The sequence below is a fragment of the Callorhinus ursinus genome, unplaced genomic scaffold (genome assembly GCF_003265705.2).
Source record: "Callorhinus ursinus isolate GAN/ISIS: 27379988/994484 unplaced genomic scaffold, GSC_fseal_2.0 scaffold43, whole genome shotgun sequence".
NCBI lineage: Eukaryota > Metazoa > Chordata > Mammalia > Carnivora > Otariidae > Callorhinus > Callorhinus ursinus.
Genome location: NW_027397105.1, coordinates 1,742,465 through 1,760,154, shown reverse-complemented (window position 1 = coordinate 1,760,154; position 17,690 = coordinate 1,742,465). Strand labels below are relative to the sequence as shown.

Here is a 17,690-nt window from a genome sequence, read left to right as displayed (position 1 = left end):
GAGGGGCCGAGGAGGGGCGTCGCGGAGGGCCCGCACCCGGGGGGGGAGGCGGGGGTGGCGCTCGGGGCCGGCGGGGCTGCGGACTCAGCTGCACGCCGAGATTTCGGGGTTTCCCTCCCCGGCGGGGCGCGCAGACTTCCTCATTCCCGCGGGACCCCCTCTTGCCGCCGGCCGGGCCTGGGGCCCAGGTTCGGGGCCCAAGCGGGCCTGACGGGAGTTCCTGGGCGCGCCGGGTCCGGGCCGGGAGGCGGGGCTGAGGGATTCTGGATGCGGGACCCGGGTACCGGATGGAGGTCAGAGGCGGGTCCGCGGGGCGTTGCAGACTGACGGGGAAGAGGGGCTCCCGTGGGAGGTGGAGGAGCGTGGTGGGGGGGGGGGTTGCTGCAGGGCCGAGCACCTCCCTGAGGCCTCCCCATGCTCCTAGGATGGCGGAGACCCCCTCGAGCCTCTTCCCCTCTGGGGGCGACCTGGACTCCAGCCAGTTGCATATGGAGCCCGATGAGTTGGACACTCTGAGGGAGGGAGAGGACCCAGGTACGCAGGGAGCGCGGCAGGAGGGCGGCAGAGAGCTCCCAGGGTCCACACTCTAACACTTTCTCTCCTCCTAGCTGACCGGATGCACCCCTTTCTGGCCATCTACGACCTGCAGCCTCTGAAAATGCACCCCTTGCTGTTCGCCCCTGGGGTCCCGGTCACGGCCCAAGTGGTGGGCACTGAAAGATACACCAGTGGATCTAAGGTGGCTGGGCGGGTGCCAGGGAGCTGGGCAAAGGGAGGGCTGCGAGCCAGCGAGTGGACCACCACTCAGTGCCTCCCACCCCCAGGTGGGGACCTGCACCCTGTATTCTGTCCGCTTGACGCATGGCGCCTTTACCTGGACGACCAAGAAGAAGTTCCGTCATTTCCAGGAGCTGCATCGGGACCTCCTGAGACACAAAGTCTTGATGAGCCTGCTCCCTCTGGCGCGGTAAGGGGACCCATCTGCTTCCTGTCAAGGGCAGGCGCTGCCACCCTGGGGCAGGCAGCTCGGGCTTCCCCTGCCCCAGCCCCCATCCCTGCTTTCTGCCTGTTGCCTTCCCCCCCAGCCCACATCTTCTCCTGTCCCAGCTACTTTCCTGCCCCAGCTCTGGCTGCCGCACCCCCTCCCCTGACCCCCGTTACCAGGAAACCTTCCCATCCCGGCTCTCCCTGTCCGTGGTTGGGTGCCAATAGCTCAGCCTGGCTGGATGCCCAAAATGCCCTTGGCAGCCTCCCTCCTTTTCTTGTCTCTGTTCTGAGGATCGGGGGCCTTCTGCCAGCCTCCAGGCCTCCCCCAGGATCCCATCTCTAGTGCTGCAGGAATCCAGGCTCTTCCGTGACCCTCCCCTCCCCCATCTCGTCCACAGCTTTGGTGTGGCCCACCCTCCAGCCCAGGAGGCCACCAACCGAGAGATACCCTCTCTGCCCCGAGTGGGTCCTGAGGGCTCCACCAGACATGCGTCCAGCAAACAGGTGCGACCAGACCCCAGGTCTGCCGGGAAGGCATGTGCTGTGCAAAATGGCTCTGGTCCCATCTGCCTTTGTCTCTCACTCCTGCTTCAGAAGTACCTGGAGAATTACCTCAACCGCCTCCTGACCATGTCTTTCTACCGCAACTACCACGCCATGGTAAGGCCCCAGGGGCTGGATGCTTGTGCTGTTTTAGGTGGAGCAGTATCAGCAGACCCCGGGCGGCAGAGGCCCCGGTCCGCTGAAAGCCAGAGTCTCTCCTCTGAGCCGTTGTCTTCCTCTGCAGACAGAATTCCTGGAAGTCAGTCGGCTGTCCTTTATCCCAGACCTTGGCTCCAAAGGACTGTGAGTGTCCAGCACCCTGTCACCCAGTGGCCGCAAACCTGTGGATCTCTCCCTGCAAAGGAGGATGGGGAAAGAATTGCAGGGAGTGGGCAGGTGGGGGGGCCGGTGGGGGGCTCTGGATTCCTTTCGGGGCATCTCCTCCTGATTTTCCCCACAGGGAAGGAGTGATCCGGAAGCGCTCCGGGGGCCACAGAGTTCCTGGCCTCACGTGCTGTGGCCGAGACCAAGTTTGTTACCGCTGGTCCAAGAGGTGGGTCCCAGAGCAGAGCCCCTGAGCCGTGGGGCGGGGGGCAGGGGTGAGGAAGGAGATCCCAAGGGCCGGGAGGAACGGACGGAGCCCTTCCGCTCCAGGTGGCTGGTGGTGAAGGACTCCTTCCTGCTGTACATGTGCTTGGAGACGGGCACCATCTCCTTTGTTCAGCTCTTTGACCCTGGCTTCGAGGTGCAGGTGGGGAAAAGGAGCACAGAGGCACGCTACGGGGTCAGGATCGACACCTCCCACAGGTAAGGCCTCCTGGTGTGGACGGACACCGGACACCGGACACCGAGGGGAAGGAAAGGAAGGATTTCCAGCCCCTGGAGCTGGCCTTGATTTGGAACCAGGGAACTGGTCTGGCACATGCCTGCGAGTGCTCTTAGCACCTGGGCCTGGGCAGGGGGTGTTGGGGGGGGAGTAGAAGCCTCAGACAGCGACTCCTGATAGAAAAGAAAAGGCACTCCACTCATTCATCCATTGATTCATCCATTCATTCATTCATCCACCAAACGTGAGAGCCTGGTGCAAATTTCAGCACCAGCGACCCAACTGTGACCCAACTGTGCCCCAACTGTGCCCTGCCCCGCCCCGGGCGGGAGTCAGGAATGAGGGACTAAGGCAGGAAGTGGGAAAGAGGGGACAACCGGAGAGGGGAGGTGTCTGGGCAAGGCCAGGGACGTGAAGGGGGAGGGCTGAGGTCCCCCTCGTTCTTCCCGCTCAGGTCCCTCATTCTCAAGTGCGGCAGCTACCGGCAGGCACGGTGGTGGGGCCAGGAGATCACCGAGCTGGCCCAGGGCCCAGGCAGAGACTTCATACAGCTACACCAGCATGACAGCTATGCCCCGCCCCGGCCCGGGACCCTGGCCCGGTGGTGAGACACTGACGTCCCTTCGGAGCCAGTCCGGGGGCTTCGGGACCCACCTGGTGTTTTCTGAGTCCTCGATCCGCTTCTATGTCCCCGGACCCCTTCTTGACTTCAGTACCCACCCCTTTGGCTTCTCTGGTCTCCTTGGCCATCTGACCTCTAACCACACTGATACCTAATTCCCTCTGACCTCTCTGACCCTCGCACTCGCTAATCTCCTCTGACCCTGACCGCTCTCTCCTCCTGTGACCTTTTCAACTGCCCTTTCCCACGCTGTCTCTTTCTGTGCCTTAGGATCTCTTCAAAACTCTCTGGTTCATACATTCATTCAGTAAACGTTTTCTAAGCACCTACTGTGTGCCAGGCCCAGTGGCAGGAGGAATAAGACAGCCCAGTAGGTGATACAGTCACGAAGCAATGGCGAGTTGCCATTCTGGAGGTAGATACGGAGCCCGGGGGGCGGGGCTCGTGTGGGGACCTCAGGATGCGCTTGCAGGAGACAGCATCCTCGAGGACCAGGACGGCCCCGTGCCCGGAAGCTGGAAGTAGCCTGGCGTGTTTGGGAACCGCCAGAACTGACCCTTGCGGTGGGGGAGGGGGGAGAAACAGCCAGAGAAGGGGGGGCGGGGCCTGGCTGAGCTCCCCATACTGAGCCGAGGCAGCTGAACCTCATCACAGGCAGGAGGGAGTCAGGGAAGCCTTGTTTTCTTGAAGATGCTGTGGACATTTATTATTTTAAAGATTATTTATTTATTTATTTATTTATTTATTTATTTAACAGAGATAGAGAGCATAAGTAGGCAGAGTGGCAGACAGAGGGAGAGGGAAAAGCAGGCTCTCCGCCGAGCAGGGAGCCCGACATGGGGCTCGATCCCAGGACCCTGGGATCATGACCTGAGCCGAAGGCAGCCGCTTAACTGACTGAGCCACCCAGGCGCCCCTATTTATTTATTTTTTTGGGGGGGGTTAAACAGAAAGATGCTGCTATCCGATTTTATTTTATTTTTTTCCTTTAAATTTTTTATTGTTATGTTAATCACCATACCTTACATCATCAGTTTGTGATGTAGTGTTCCATAATTCATTGTTTGTGTGGACATTTATTTTTTAACACCAGAACTAACAGCTGATACTTCCGGAGTGCTTACTGTGCGCTGGGAACTGTCTGAAGTGTTTTACGTGTGTTATTAAGTCCTCACGCGAACCCTGTGAGGCAGGTACGGTTGTCTCCATTCTACAGATGGGAACACTGAGGCAGGGAGCGGTTGAGGAACTTGCCCAAGGTCACACAGCCTGTAAACCGTGGAGCTGGGATTCAAATCCGGGCAGGCTGGGCCAAGACCCCGCTCTTCATCATCACACTAGACTATTAGCTATTAGAAAGTCAAACAAGGGGCGCCTGGCTAGCTCAGGGCGGGGAGTGTGCGACTCTTGATCTCACGGTCGTGAGTTTGAGCCCCACGTTGGGTGTAGAGAGTGCTTCAAAAGAGAAAAATCTCAAAAAATACATAAACGAAATAAAAAGTCAAACAACACGGAAGCATATTTTTTTAAAGATTTTATTTATTTATTTGAGAAAGCACAAAAGAGAGCAAGCATGCACAGGGGAGGGGCCGAGGGAGAGGGAGAAGCAGACTCCCCACTAAGCAGGGAGCCGGACGTGGGGCTTGATCCCAGGATCCCGGGACCATGACCTGAGCTGAAGGCAGACGCTTAACCGACTGAGCCACCCAGGAGCCCTGGTTATTTCTCATCTTAAACGATGCTGCAGTGAACACAATCTTTGCCTAAGCGTTTAATAGGATGCATTCCTAGAAAGAGAACGACTGTGCATTTAATGGTATTAAAGAGTATGTGTGTTTGATATTCTGATAGATAAGGCCAAACTGACCTCTAAAAATGCTATAACCAATGTATATTCCCGTAGTCGAGGAGAATACTCACTTCCCCACATGCTAATATTGAAAGTTGCCAGTGATCTTTATTTTTGCTAACCTCGTGGATTAAACACGTTATTTCATCTTAATATCACTTTCCTTCTTCACTAGTGAGATTGAACATCTTTTCCTATGAATGACCATTTTAATTTCCCCTGTGAACTGTCAGTTCTTACTCTTTGCTCACTTTTCAGTTTGCTCATGTGTCTTTTTCTTACTGATTTGTTGGAACTCTTTACGTATGATGTATTAAACCTTCCAATCGTTAGTCATCTTTCGTTTACTGTGTCTTTTGTGATTTTTAATTTTATTTAGCTTACACTGGCAAGTTTGTCCCACTTTGATACATGGGATAATACCATCTGACTGCTATGATCTTTGACCCTGCTGTCTTGTCACCTCTGATCCATGACTGTCCTCTGGTCTTCACTCTCCAGAGCTTTCTGGCTTCTAACTCCCCTGACCTCCTTGGCTTGGCCTCCTCCCCAGGTTTGTGAATGGGGCAGGTTACTTTGCTGCCCTGGCAGATGCCATCCTACGAGCTCAAGAGGAGATTTTCATCACAGATTGGTGGTGAGTAAGGGAAAAGCTCAAACAGGAAGGGGCAGGATAGGGCCTGCAGGGGGGGATCAGCTTACGGGCCAGCAGAGGGAGGGGCCGGGCCGGGGAGGAGTGGCTGGTTGCTGGGGCTTCGCTTGCCTCTCACCTCTCCTGCCCCAATGCCAGGTTGAGTCCTGAGATTTACCTGAAGCGTCCGGCCCATTCAGACGACTGGAGACTTGACATTATGCTCAAGAAGAAGGCGGTGAGAGCCGTCAGGCTGGAGGGGAGGCGTGTGGGAGTGGCCTGTGCGGGGAGGTTGGTTAGAAGGGACTGCTGCGTGGGAGAAGGTCGGGAATCTGAGGCTTCCCTCTTCATGCCCCTCCTGTACCTGGTATAGACTTCTCTCCCGGCACCCATCACACTCTGTTGTCTTACGTGGGGGTGTACGTGTCTTGTCTTTCTCACTGGACGAATATGGCTAGTTTCAGTACAAGGCACGGTATCTGCCATGTTGGGGGTATCCGTAGATGTTAATGGACGGACAGACGGATGATGGCGAGTGGGGGCCAGTGGACGGATGGATGATGGGAAGGGGGACAGATGGAAGGATAGGCAGTCGGAAGGGGGTGCCAGCAGGAGGGGGGTGGATGATGGGTGGTATATCAGGGGGTGAGGAAATGGTCGGGAACATGGGTGGACAGATACTGATAGGCAGGTGAGGAGCTATGTGGATAGATGAGCAGGTGAACAGGCAGTTTGCCCATTGCCGAGTTGGGTGTGAGCACCATAGCAGGGTGTGAGCGCGGAGGCTCCCCAGGCTGAGTGGAGGTCCACACAGGAACCCCGAGCATGGGACGGGGTTTGGGAGGGTAGAAAGGGGCTGTCGTGCGAGATCTGAACCCCTCCCCACCCTCACCACCAGGAGGAGGGTGTCCGTGTGTCCATCCTACTGTTTAAGGAAGTGGAGTTGGCCTTGGGCATTAACAGTGGCTATAGCAAGAGAGTTCTAATGCTGCTGCACCCCAACATAAAGGTGACTCGGGCGTCAGAGACCCCCACACCAACCACGGCCCTCCCCCTCCCCCCCAGGCTTCCCCACTCCTTCTCCTTCCATCTTCCCGGCCTCCCTCCCAGTGCCTCCTGTCTTCTCTCACTGAAGCCCACCCTCGTGAATCCCCCACACCTGCTGCAGGTCATGCGCCACCCGGACCAGGTGACCCTGTGGGCCCATCACGAGAAGCTCCTGGTCGTGGACCAAGCAGTGGCCTTCCTGGGGGGGCTGGACCTCGCCTACGGCCGCTGGGATGACCTGCACTACCGCCTGACTGACCTCGGGGACCCCTCTGGACCAGTGGCCCCACAGGTAATCCCCTAGGCCTTGCTGAGCTCCCCGAAACACAGCCTCGACGCACACCCCCTAACCTCTCCAGTCGTTCCAGGCGCTGCCCACATCGGGGTTTCTCTTTCTGGGGCCCCGGGAAGGTGCTTCGGAGTAGACCGAGTCCCTCCCCCGCCCCCACGCCCGCCCCCCCCCCGCCCCCCGCTCCTCGAGGATAGTGAGTGCTGCCGAAGGGGGGGCCCAGGTCCGACCCTCTCCGTCTCACTCTTACTCTCTGTGTCTCTCTGTCTCGCAGTCCTTCGGTGCTCCTCTCTCCTCTTTGGCCCTGGCTTTGTATGGCCCCCCGTGACCTCCCCTTGCCCCTGGCTTGGGTGTGTTCCCCTACAGCGTCCCACCCTGGGCTCCGACACTCCAGGAAGCCCAGACCTCTCGCAAAACCAACTCTTCTGGCTGGGCAAAGACTACAGCAATCTTATCACCAAGGACTGGGTGCAGCTGGACCGGCCTTTTGAGGGTGAGGGTCCCCTCCTCCAAAGCCCCCAAGAGCGGGGAGTGGGGCAGACGTCCGGGTCGGGGCTGTGAACAGGATGAGCCGGGTCAAGGATAACGCGGCCTTCCCTCTGCTCGGCTCCTTGTCTCCCTGCCCCAAGTGTCCCCAGGAGACCATCCCTGACCTCGCCCCTGATTCTCCCGGGACCCCCAGATTTCATTGACAGGGAGACCACACCGCGGATGCCGTGGCGGGATGTTGGGGTGGCCGTGCACGGTCTCCCCGCCCGGGACCTGGCTCGGCATTTCATCCAGCGCTGGAACTTCACCAAGGTGCTCACTCCGCCCTGGGGGGGGCTGGAGGTGGGGAGGAGCCACCTCCCACTGACTGCGATCCCTCCACCTCAGATGACCAAGGCCAAGTACAAGGTACCCATGTACCCCTACCTGCTGCCCAAATCCAGCAGCACAGCAGACCAGCTCCCCTTCACGCTCCCAGGGGGGCAGTGCGCCACGGTGCAGGTGAGCCTCCCCGTTTCAACCTGTCCTCACCTCTCCCTCCCTTCAGCCCACTGCCGCAGATCTGAGAGCCTCCCACACCTGAGGTCAGGAGCCACCTCACGTTCCCTGTCCCGCCCCCCACCCCCCAGGTCTTGCGCTCTGTGGACCGCTGGTCAGCAGGGACTTTGGAGAATTCCATCCTCAATGCCTACCTGCACACCATCAGGGAGAGCCGGCACTTTCTGTATATCGAGGTCTGACGGGGCGTGGGGGTGGGGCAGAGAAGGGAGGGGGCGTCGGAGGAGATGGACTGAGGATAGCAGTGGGGTCAGTCCTGCAGGGCTGGTGAGGCTGGGCCTGGGGAGGTGTGCAAGCCCAGGCCCCGGTCGGGGAGCCTCGGGGAGGCGCTGGCGCCAGAACGGAGGGCAGAGGGTAGGGGGCAGCGGCCTGGCGGCTGATGCCTGTCTTTGGTCCCTGCCCCAGAATCAGTTCTTCATTAGCTGCTCAGATGGGCGGACTGTTCTCAACAAGGTGGGCGACGAGATTGTGGACAGAATCCTGAAGGCCCACAAGTAAGGTGGACTGGCCAGAGGATGGGTCTGTGGGCGTGGTTTAAGCCTCTGGAGGGGCGGGGCTTGGGGCTGGCCCTGCTTCTGACTCCGCCCCCTTCCCCAGACGCGGGCAGTGCTTCCGAGTCTACGTGCTTTTGCCCCTGCTGCCCGGTTTTGAGGGTGACATCACTACAGGTGGTGGGAACTCCATCCAGGCCATTCTGCACTTCACCTACAGGTGACCCCCCCCCCATGGCCATCCACCGGTGCCCCTGTCCTGACTCTGTCCCGATCCTTTCCTGCTGGACTTTTGAGGTCCACCTTTCTCCTGACATCCCCCAACCCCCTCCCCCAGCCTCCACTTCTCTCACCCGTTCTTTTCCCTCAGGACCCTGTGCCGTGGGGAATATTCGATCCTACATCGCCTCAAAGCAGCCAGTGAGTGCTGGGGGTGGGGGGTTCAAGCCCTGGACCCCTGGGCAGGGGAGCCTATCATTCTCGCCGGGTTCTGGGGTTACTGCTCTGGGATCACAGGTAGTCTTCGACTGTAGGGAGAAGTGTGGAGAATAGGCTGTAGACCTTTTGAAATGGGGAGGTGGCTGGGACAGGGCTCCATCTGCATCTGAGGGCACCGGTCACCTCACCCCCCCATCTTTCTTACAGTGGGGACAGCGTGGCGAGACTATATATCCATCTGTGGGCTTCGCACCCACGGTGAGCTGGGCGGGCACCCGGTCTCAGAGCTGATCTATATCCACAGCAAGATGCTCATCGCCGATGACCGGACAGTCATCATTGGTTAGTCCCACATCTGGACCCCTGGCAGCGAGAGGAGGGTGGGGTGGGGTGATGGAGACCGGCTGGTCCTCTGGTAGAGGGTCCCCCGGGGCTCAGGCAGACACAGCGTGTCCTGCACCCGTCCCAGGCTCCGCCAACATCAATGACCGCAGCTTGCTAGGGAAGCGGGACAGTGAGCTGGCCGTGCTGATCGAGGACACAGAGATGGAGCCATCCCTCATGGATGGCAGGGACTATCAGGCGGGCAGGTTCGCCTTGAGTTTGCGGAAGCATTGCTTCAGGTAGAGCCGGGATGGGGTGCTGTGGGGGAGGTGGAGGTCGGGAGGTGGCTGGTCTGCCTTCTGGGCAGGTGTGGAGCTTACTGGTAGTACTGGAGTCCCCAGTCTGGTTTAGGGTACCAGCAAAGTAGGGCTATCAAAAAAATGAGAAACAAATATTCTAAAAATAATTTGGTAGTTTTTCAAAGTAGTGATCAAAGAAGAGACAGATTAAAGCTCTGTTGGGCTCGTTTACCCTTATTTTACTACTTAACAATGTGTTTATATTGAATCACCTGGGTTGGCACAACATAACTTTTCTAGCGGTCAAGCTCCCCAAGGATCTTTTTTTTTTTTTTTAAGATTTTTAAATTTACTTATTTGTCAGATTGAGAGAGAACACAAGCAGGGGGAGTGGCAGGCAGAGGGAGAGGGAGACTCCCCACTGAGCAAGGAGCCCGATGCAGGGCTCGATCCCAGGACCCCAGGATCATGACCTGAGCTGAAGGCAGATGCTTAACCGACTGAGCCACCCAGGCATCCCAGGTTCTCCAAGGATCTTAATCTGACCTTGTGGGGACCCTTTTGTCCTGTAGTGTGATTCTTGGGGCAGATGCCCGGCCAGACCTGGATCTCCGAGACCCTGTGTGTGATGACTTCTTCCAGCTGTGGCAAGACACAGCTGAGAACAATGCCAACATCTATGAGCAGGTGGGCACCGACGGGGGGCTGGCTCTGTGGAAATCCACGGATTGTCCTGTTCGGGGTAGGATGGAGAGAGCCCTACCACCGAGCCATTCTCAGAAGGGAGAAGAGGGTGTCGGGGGCATATCATGGGGTTCAGCGGCTCGGGGTCAGTGTTGGGGGGATGTGGTGTGGGGACTGGGGGCGTCCAGCCCACTTGGGCTTTTGGACTGTTGGCAGAGTCTCTCCAAGCCTTGCTGGCTTCTGTGCCCCCCGCCCACAGATCTTCCGCTGCCTGCCATCCAATGCCACGCACTCCCTGCGAGCACTCCGCGAGTACGTGGCCGTGGAGCCCCTGGCCACGGTCAGCCCACCTCTGGCCAGGTCTGAGCTCACCCAGGTCCAGGGCCACCTGGTCCACTTTCCCCTCAAGTTCCTGGAGGATGAGTCTTTGCTGCCCCCCCTGGGGAGCAAGGAAGGCGTGATGCCCCTTGAAGTGTGGACATAGCGGCGGCTCCTGCCCGGGACAGCTTACCAGCTGCCGGGCTCCACCGAGGCTGGCTCCCTGCCCCAGCCCTGAGGACGGAGGGCAGTGCCCTCTGAGACCCAGGGCTGGCAGGCAGGCCTGAAGGGGACTAGAGAAGTCACAGCAGCGGACCCTCCCTTGAGAAACAGCCAGAAGAGGACGCTCCCGACCCCGGGCTGGGGAGGCGGGAGAGTCCCGGAGAAAGTCCTTCTCCCTGCTGCCCAGCTGAAACCACTGTTCTGGAGAAGCAAACCTCCGGCTGGCCCTCCCGAAAGCCTGGGGAAGCCTGTCCCTGCAGGAGGAGGCCGGCTCTGCCCTGGGCCTTCCATCGCTCCCTTCCTCCTCCTGCCCTTGAACCCCTCCCACCCCACGGCCTCTTCAGGCCCATTACTGCCAAGATGGAGGGAAGGATGAAGCCTCTCCCGGCTTCGGCCCCCACGGTGGGGAGGGCAGGGTGGGGCGCACACTAACTCCCCCCCACCCCCACCTACAGACAGACACTAGCTTTGTATCCGTTCAATAAGCATTTCATAAATAAAGGCATAGAAGAGGTCCCTGCCTCTTCCTTGGCCAATCCGAGAACCGAGCGCTTGCCTCCCCCTTCCCGCCCACACGAGCACTGGGCCCCCTCACCTTCTCACCACCCAACTCCTGTCTCCTTTTTGCAGCTTCGTCTCTACTGTATTTGTAGTCTCGGGAGCTCGGTCACCCAGCTGCTGGGAGGAGGTGTTCACAGTGCACCTGGCTAGCAGGAAGGGTAGGGCCAAGCCAGGACACCTGGAGAGCCAGGGAGCTGATGCTTCCCTGCACAAGAGGGGCCGGAGGGGCGGTCTCTTGGTCCTCGAGTGACAGCAGGGGAAGAGGCTCAGGGAAGCCCCTTGGGGAATGGTTAAGGGCGTAGGCTTGAGGGCTGGAAGAACTGGGCCCAGATCCTGGGCTTGTCATGACCGAGGTGACCCTGTCAAGTCCTATCACTTCTCTGGGCCTCAGGGGTCCCAACTGGGAAATAGGAATAATCCCTGCACAGATGGCTTGCTGTAAAGATGTAGTCACCGATTTAAATATTTATCGAGCATCTACTCTTTGCCAAACACGAGCAGGTGCTCAGTAGCCACTTGTGGCTGGGGGCTTGCTAGCATATCGAACAGTGCAGGTGTACCCATTTCCATGACTGCACAGAGTTTGCTGGCCAGCGCCTCTCCAGACGGAAGGGAGGCAGATGCACCCCGGAGATATTGCAGGTCCGGTTGCAGACCCACCGCCGGGAAGGCAACATGGCAGCAAAGTGAGCCGCATGACTTTGTTGGCTTCCCAGGGCTTGTTAGGGTCACCCTCTTCATCAGTTTTACTTTCCTGCGCTTCTAAGAAGCTGTATTCTGTTGGGTAAACATTGTCATACCCATTATGTCGCATTGCTCTGTGTTAGACATCCAGGGCGCCTGGGTGGCTCAGGAGGTTAAGCGACTGACTTGAGCCGGCCTCCTCCTGCAGGGACAGCGACTCGGCTCAGGTTGTGATCTCTGGGTCGGGAGATGGAGCCCTGCGCTGGGTTCCATGTTTAGTGCGGGGTCTGCTTGAAGTTCTCTCTGTCTCTCTCTCTCTCTCTCTCCTCCCCCGTTTGCCCTTCCCCCCCGTTTGCACTATCTTTCTCTAAAATAAATAAAAAAATTTTAGGGCGCCTGGGTGGCTCAGTTGGTTAAGCGACTGCCTTCGGCTCAGGTCATGATCCTGGAGTCCCGGGATCGAGTCCCGCATCGGGCTCCCTGCTCAGCGGGGAGTCTGCTTCTCCCTCTGACCCTCTTCCCTCTCGTGCTCTCTATCTCTCATTCTCTCTCTCTCAAATAAATAAAAAAAATAAAAATCTTAAAAAAAATAAAAAAATTTTAAAGATTTTATTTATTTGACAGAGAGAGAGAACACAAGCAGGGGGAGCTGCAGAGGGAGAGGGAGAAGCAGGCTCCCTGCTGAACAAGGCGCCCCACGCAGGGCTCGATCCCGGGACCCATGACCTGAGCCGAAGGCAGATGCTTAACCGACTGAGCCACCCAGATGCCCCAAAGTAAATAAAATCTTTAAAGAATAAAATCAGGGGTGCCGGGGTGGCTCAGTCGGTTAAGCATCTGCCTTCGGCTCAGGTCGTGAGCCCCACATGGGGCTCCTTGCTCGGAGGGGAGCCTGCTTCTCCCTCTTCCGCCCCCCGCTTGTGCTCTCTCACTCTCTCCGTCAAATAAAATCTTTAAAAATATATAAAAATTAAAACAAAACAGACATACATGCCAATACATGTAAATACTAATGTCATAAAAAAAAGTTATGTTACACTATACTGTAATCTATTAAGTGCAATAGCAGTAGGTCTAAAAAAACCCAATGTATGTACCTTAATTTAAAAATATTTTAATTATTAATTATATAAATATTAATATAATACATAATAATGTATAGTTATTTTATAGATATTATAATAATATTTAATTATTTAAATAATTGCTGGGGCGCCTGGCTGGCTCAGTCGAAGGAGCATGTGACTCTTGATCTCGGGGTTGTGAATTCGAGCCCCACATCGGGTGCAGAGATGACTTAAATAAACAAAAAGAATAAAAATAAATTAAAAATATTGCTAAAAAATGCTAAACATCACTTGAGCTTTCGGTGAGTCATATAACTGACCACGGATCACCATAGCAAATATAACAATAATGAAGAAGTTTGAAACATTGGGAGAATTACCAAAATGTAATATAGAGACACGAAGTGAGCAGATGCTGTTGGAAAAAGGGCGCCAACGGACTCACCTGACACTGGGTTGCCATAAACCTTCCCTTTGGAAAAACTACAACAAAAGTAGGTATGCCTGCAAATGGTATGGTCTATAAGAGAGTGTAGCACACAGAGGGTTGAGGAGGGTGACCTCCCAGCGCAGGTGAGAGACGGGGATAACAGAGGGGTATACACAGAGAGCTCTTCACCTGAATTGTTGGCATTTATTTAAGCTGAGTGGTGGGTAGATGAATATATATATGTATATATGTATATATATACACACACACACACACACACACACACACACACATATATATATTCATTTTTTTGTGTGTATCTGAACTATTTTGCAATTAGGAAAAAGTTGAGGGCAGGTCCTAGCTTTTGCCTATCAGTCCCTCAGCCTCGCTCCCCAGTCTGAGAATTGACCACCACCGGAGCAGAGGGAAGTGGAGGGGAGCAGAGGGAGTAGTTCAGGAAGGCTTCCTGGAAGAGGGGTGTGTGGGTGGATGACAATGGGGAGAAGGGGGTTGCTGTTGCCTTGCTCCCATCCTTTGAGCCCAGCCCCCCTTTCCTCTGAAGAAACCACTTGCACACAAGCAATACCCCCTCCCACATACAGCGGTCCCCTGGTACTAATTGGCATCCTGCTAATTAGCCTCATTGTCAGCAGTAAGTGCCTCTTTCCCGAGGGGACCGTTACCTCATTAACCGTGGAGGGGGTGGTGGAGACAGCAGCTGTCCCGAGCTGGGCTGGGTCTGGGTGGGCTTCTGCTTCACACTGTCTGTCTGGTCTATCTGCAAACCTCGCCCCCAGCCCCCTGCCAATGAGTCCTGGAATTTCTTGACTGGAAGCCAGCACAGTGCAGGGGGCAAGCAGTGGGCTTGGAATCAGATGAGGTGGCTCTAGACCCACGAAGAACAGAATGAATCCCGACTCCCGAGGTGGGTGGGAGGCCCCGAGGGCACCTGGGCCTGTGGGAGATGTTCATCTATCCCCGACGGGGTCCTACAATTTGTCTTATTTTTAATATTTTAATTTTCCCTGGGGCACCCGGGTGGCTTATCAGTGAAGCATCCGACTCAGGGTCGGCTCAGGTCATGATCTCAGGGTTCTGGGATCTAGGCCCCTGTCAGGCTCCTTGCTCAGTGGGGAGTTTGTTTCTCCCTCTCCCTCTGCCCCTCCCCCCCCAAACAATAAATTAAAAAAATATATTTTAACTTTCCTTGGTGCCCAATCCAGGACTTTCTCTACCACATGGTCTCTAAGTTTTTATTATGGACAATTTCATATGTACATACATAAAAGACAATATGAACCCTCATGCATCCGAGTGTCCATATTCCAGCCTCAGTGATTATGAACACAAGGTCAGCCTTGTTTCTCTGCACTTCCCACCTTCCAGACTGCACTGCCTCTTGAGGTTTGGGTGGCCAGCCTGTCCCTGCCCTCTTCATCTGCTCACTCATTGATTCGGTATCTCTTTATTTTATTTCTTTTTAAAGATTTTATGTATTTGAGAGAGAAAGGGAGAGAGCACAAGCAGGGGGAGCAGCAGAGGGAGAGGGAGAAGCAGGCTCCCGGCTGAGCAGGGAGTCTGATGCGGGGCTCGTTGCTGGGACCCTAGACCCTGATGTGAGCCAAAGGCAGACAGTTCACTGACTGAGCCACCCAGGCGCCCCCAGTATCTCTTTATTAAACACGGCCTACGAGTCAGGCATAAGCAAATGTATTGAAAACTTAGTATATGCCAAGTGCTTTACATATCTATTTTATCTTAATCTATTATCTCTATTTTATAGATGATAGAATTGAACCTCAGAGAGATTAATGACTTGGCCAAAGGACTAACTTCAAATTCAGTTTTTTCCTACTATCCCATGGTCTTTATCTTGCATTACCATATATCCCAGTGCCTGCCCAAAGGACAGACGCCTTCATTCACTTAACATGTTACTGAGCCTCTCAGGGGCACCAAGACCTGTGCTGAACAAGGCTGACATGATTCCTGCCTTTAAGGAGATGCGACAGACGTTTACGATGCAAAGTCTCAAGTGTTACCAAGGGTTTAAGCCAGGCAGTTAAAACAGAAGAGCTAAACTCAGCCTTAGTAGATCAAGGAAGGCTTCATGGAGGAGGTGATTTAGACATGTAGGGTAAAGCAAGATGCAGTCAGAGTGGGCATGGTCAGAATATTCCAGGGAGAACAGCAGGTGTGCAGGCTGGGGGGAAGCTTCTGTTAGGTTCTGGCCACTTGAGTAGAAGATTTCAGTATGGCTAGAACATGTGAGATCTAATGGCAGAGTGTTGAAAACAAGGCAGGAGAAGCAGGCAGAATCTTAAAGGGTCTTTGATGCCATACTTTATTCCAAAGTGGGGGCAGAGTGAAGGGTCTCAAACAGGAGAGTGACATCAGATTTGAGTTTTAGAAAAATCGCTGTGGGTATGGAGAATTGACTTGAGGGGGTCCAGGCACGGAGACCAGGCAGGTGGCTGATAAAGAGTAATGGAGGTGAGTGGGGATTGTTGCGTGGACAAGGACAATGACAAGGCAAACAGGAGGGGAGCGGAGCAAAACGGGACGTGCATCCAAATGTGCTAAAGAGAAGGGTCTGGAAACGAGGATGTTAACCCCTTTCCAAGGACTTTTCATTCAAACTCTCCTAAGCGATGTTTGCATTAAGACGGGTGTTGCGGTCTTTCAGAGACAATATTGCTGGAAGTGATCTCGGGGAGCAAACAGCCTCCCTCTATTTCACAGGGAAAGAAAAGCCCAGAGAAGCAAAGCAACTTGCTCAAGGTCACACAGCACGACAGTGGCAGAACATGACCCTGGTTCTTTTCATGGCCTCACCCGGCCTCCAGTGAGGCTAATGGCTGGGGTTGCTGTGCCCACACTAGACCTAAGGTGACCCAAGCAAGATCTGGAGGGGTTGGACATGGGTTCGTCCACCTCTCCTCCGCCTCCCCCTGCCACCCCTTCCCCCACACGCGGCTCCAGTGATCGGTCAATGAATAATTGTTGAAACAGCTCCTCTGTGCAGAGACAAAGGTGTGCGGGAGGATTCCCCGCCCTGCGATCTCAGGTCCCCTCCTCAACACTCCCGACTCCAGCCAGTGAGGGGGTAAAGGGCACTCCCGAGGCACCCGGCGCCCCCGCCCAACTCCCACGTGGTTTCTCTAGCCAAATTCTCACCCCGAGGCCCCTCCCTCGGCGGCTCCACTGTTGCCATGGCAATTAGGTGGGTGGACAGCCCATCCTATCTAGAGGCCACCCAGCCCTCGCGTGGGGAGTTACCATAACAACCCCCCTAGTAATGGGGGGTTGGGTCCCGCCCCCTTCCCCCGCAAATAGAGGTGGGTGGCTTGATTGGCAGCTGGGCACACGAAAGAGGAAGGAAAGGGAAGGAAAAGCGTCAAAGGAGAGCAAAGAAGGAAATGGGGGAGAGAAAGGGCAAAACACAGGGAAGAGAAGGAAACGCGTGTGCGCACGCGCGCCGGCCGGTGGGCGCGCTCCGCGGCCGCCCGGCCACCGCCCACTTCTGCTCGCCAGGCTCGCGCTGTCGCTCGGTCCTCGCGCGCGCCTTTCGCTCTCGCTCTGTCTCCTGCGCCTGCGCGCAGGTGTCGGCGCCTAGGGGGAGGGGAACCCGGCGCGCTCGCGTCACGTTCCCTCGTCCACCCTCCCGGCGCGCGGCCACCCCGCGCCTGCGCAGGAGAGTCGGGAGGCTCGGTTTGCGGGCTCCGGGCGCTAGCTCCTGTCAGTCGGTGGGTCGGTCCTCCCGCCGGCCCTCCCCCTCCGCGTCCTCCGGGGGAGGCGCGGCGGAGTCCGCCCCCGGGATCCCCCGATGGGGGAGAAGCGGCGACGGCGGCAACGGAATAACCGAGCCGGAGCGTGAGCGGCCCCGGGGCCCGGCTGCCCGCGGAGGCCATGGGCGACCCAGCCCCCGCCCGCAGCCTGGACGACATCGACCTGTCCGCCCTGCGGGTGAGCGCGCCGCCCCCAGCCTCGCCCCGGTTCCTGCCCCCCGCCGCCGGGGAGCGGCCCGGCCGTCCGCCTCACGTGCCGCCCGGGCGCCCCTCCGCCGGCCCCGGCGCCCCCCGCCCCTCGCCCGGGCGCCCGCCGCTGCGGGGCCCCCGCCCTCGGCTCCCCTTCTCGGTGCACGCGCTGCAGATTCCGGGAGCCAGGTCGGTCCCCGCCCTGTGTTGCCCCGCCCCCACACTCCCCTGCCACCTCGGCCTGCACGCGGGCCCCGGACCCCCTTCCCCCACCCCGCCTCCCCCCGCCCCAGCCCCGCCACCTGCAGAGTCTCGCCGCCGGTGCCCCTCCCTGGCCCCGGCCCCCCTCCC

The 17,690-nt window shown here is 56.9% G+C and overlaps 3 protein-coding genes across 12 annotated transcripts in view; 2 read left to right on the top strand and 1 right to left on the bottom strand.

Moving 5' to 3' along the window:
- The window catches only part of CUNH17orf114 (chromosome unknown C17orf114 homolog), a 7,540-nt gene extending 6,403 nt beyond the window's left edge, over positions 1 to 1,137 (bottom strand). The window contains exon 1 of the mRNA XM_073881594.1: positions 875 to 1,137. Within this exon, the coding sequence (XP_073737695.1) occupies positions 875 to 917 (43 nt within the window). The 5' untranslated portion in view covers positions 918 to 1,137. The remainder of the gene's footprint in view (positions 1 to 874) is intronic.
- PLD2 (phospholipase D2) lies at positions 113 to 11,153 on the top strand. 2 transcript variants are annotated; one of them, XM_025864306.2, is made up of 25 exons: positions 115 to 293; positions 425 to 534; positions 609 to 739; positions 825 to 967; positions 1,386 to 1,491; positions 1,582 to 1,647; positions 1,775 to 1,833; positions 1,991 to 2,083; positions 2,185 to 2,337; positions 2,811 to 2,960; positions 5,381 to 5,464; positions 5,618 to 5,696; positions 6,357 to 6,467; positions 6,627 to 6,797; positions 7,161 to 7,287; positions 7,477 to 7,595; positions 7,671 to 7,784; positions 7,913 to 8,017; positions 8,247 to 8,335; positions 8,439 to 8,552; positions 8,703 to 8,752; positions 8,978 to 9,112; positions 9,240 to 9,393; positions 9,966 to 10,080; positions 10,337 to 11,153. In XM_025864306.2, exons 1-25 carry the CDS (start codon positions 268 to 270, stop codon positions 10,559 to 10,561), a joined length of 2,829 nt encoding a protein of 942 aa, XP_025720091.2. In that variant the 5' UTR covers positions 115 to 267; the 3' UTR covers positions 10,562 to 11,153. The 2 variants fall into 2 exon arrangements, with proteins under 2 accessions (XP_073737690.1, XP_025720091.2); XM_073881589.1 differs by lacking the exon at positions 8,439 to 8,552 and having other exon boundaries at positions 113 to 293.
- A 5,879-nt stretch (positions 11,154 to 17,032) lies between these two features.
- Positions 17,033 to 17,690, top strand: part of MINK1 (misshapen like kinase 1) — a 44,376-nt gene continuing 43,718 nt past the window's right edge. For 6 of the 9 annotated variants that reach the window (XM_073881586.1, XM_073881582.1, XM_073881581.1 and 3 more), the window contains exon 1: positions 17,033 to 17,328. In XM_073881586.1, coding sequence (XP_073737687.1) covers positions 17,272 to 17,328 — 57 coding nt within the window. In that variant the 5' untranslated portion in view covers positions 17,033 to 17,271. The remainder of the gene's footprint in view (positions 17,329 to 17,690) is intronic. The other 3 variants (XM_073881585.1, XM_073881587.1, XM_073881583.1) reach the window with 1 other exon arrangement.

Coding starts and splice junctions, on each gene's coding strand:
- PLD2 (XM_025864306.2), top strand. CDS start 268: ATGCGGGACCCGGGTACCGGATGGAG. Junction 2,961..5,380: donor CCCGGGACCCTGGCCCGGTG/GTGAGACACTGA, acceptor CCTCCTCCCCAG/GTTTGTGAATGGGGCAGGTT. Junction 6,468..6,626: donor TGCTGCACCCCAACATAAAG/GTGACTCGGGCG, acceptor CACCTGCTGCAG/GTCATGCGCCACCCGGACCA.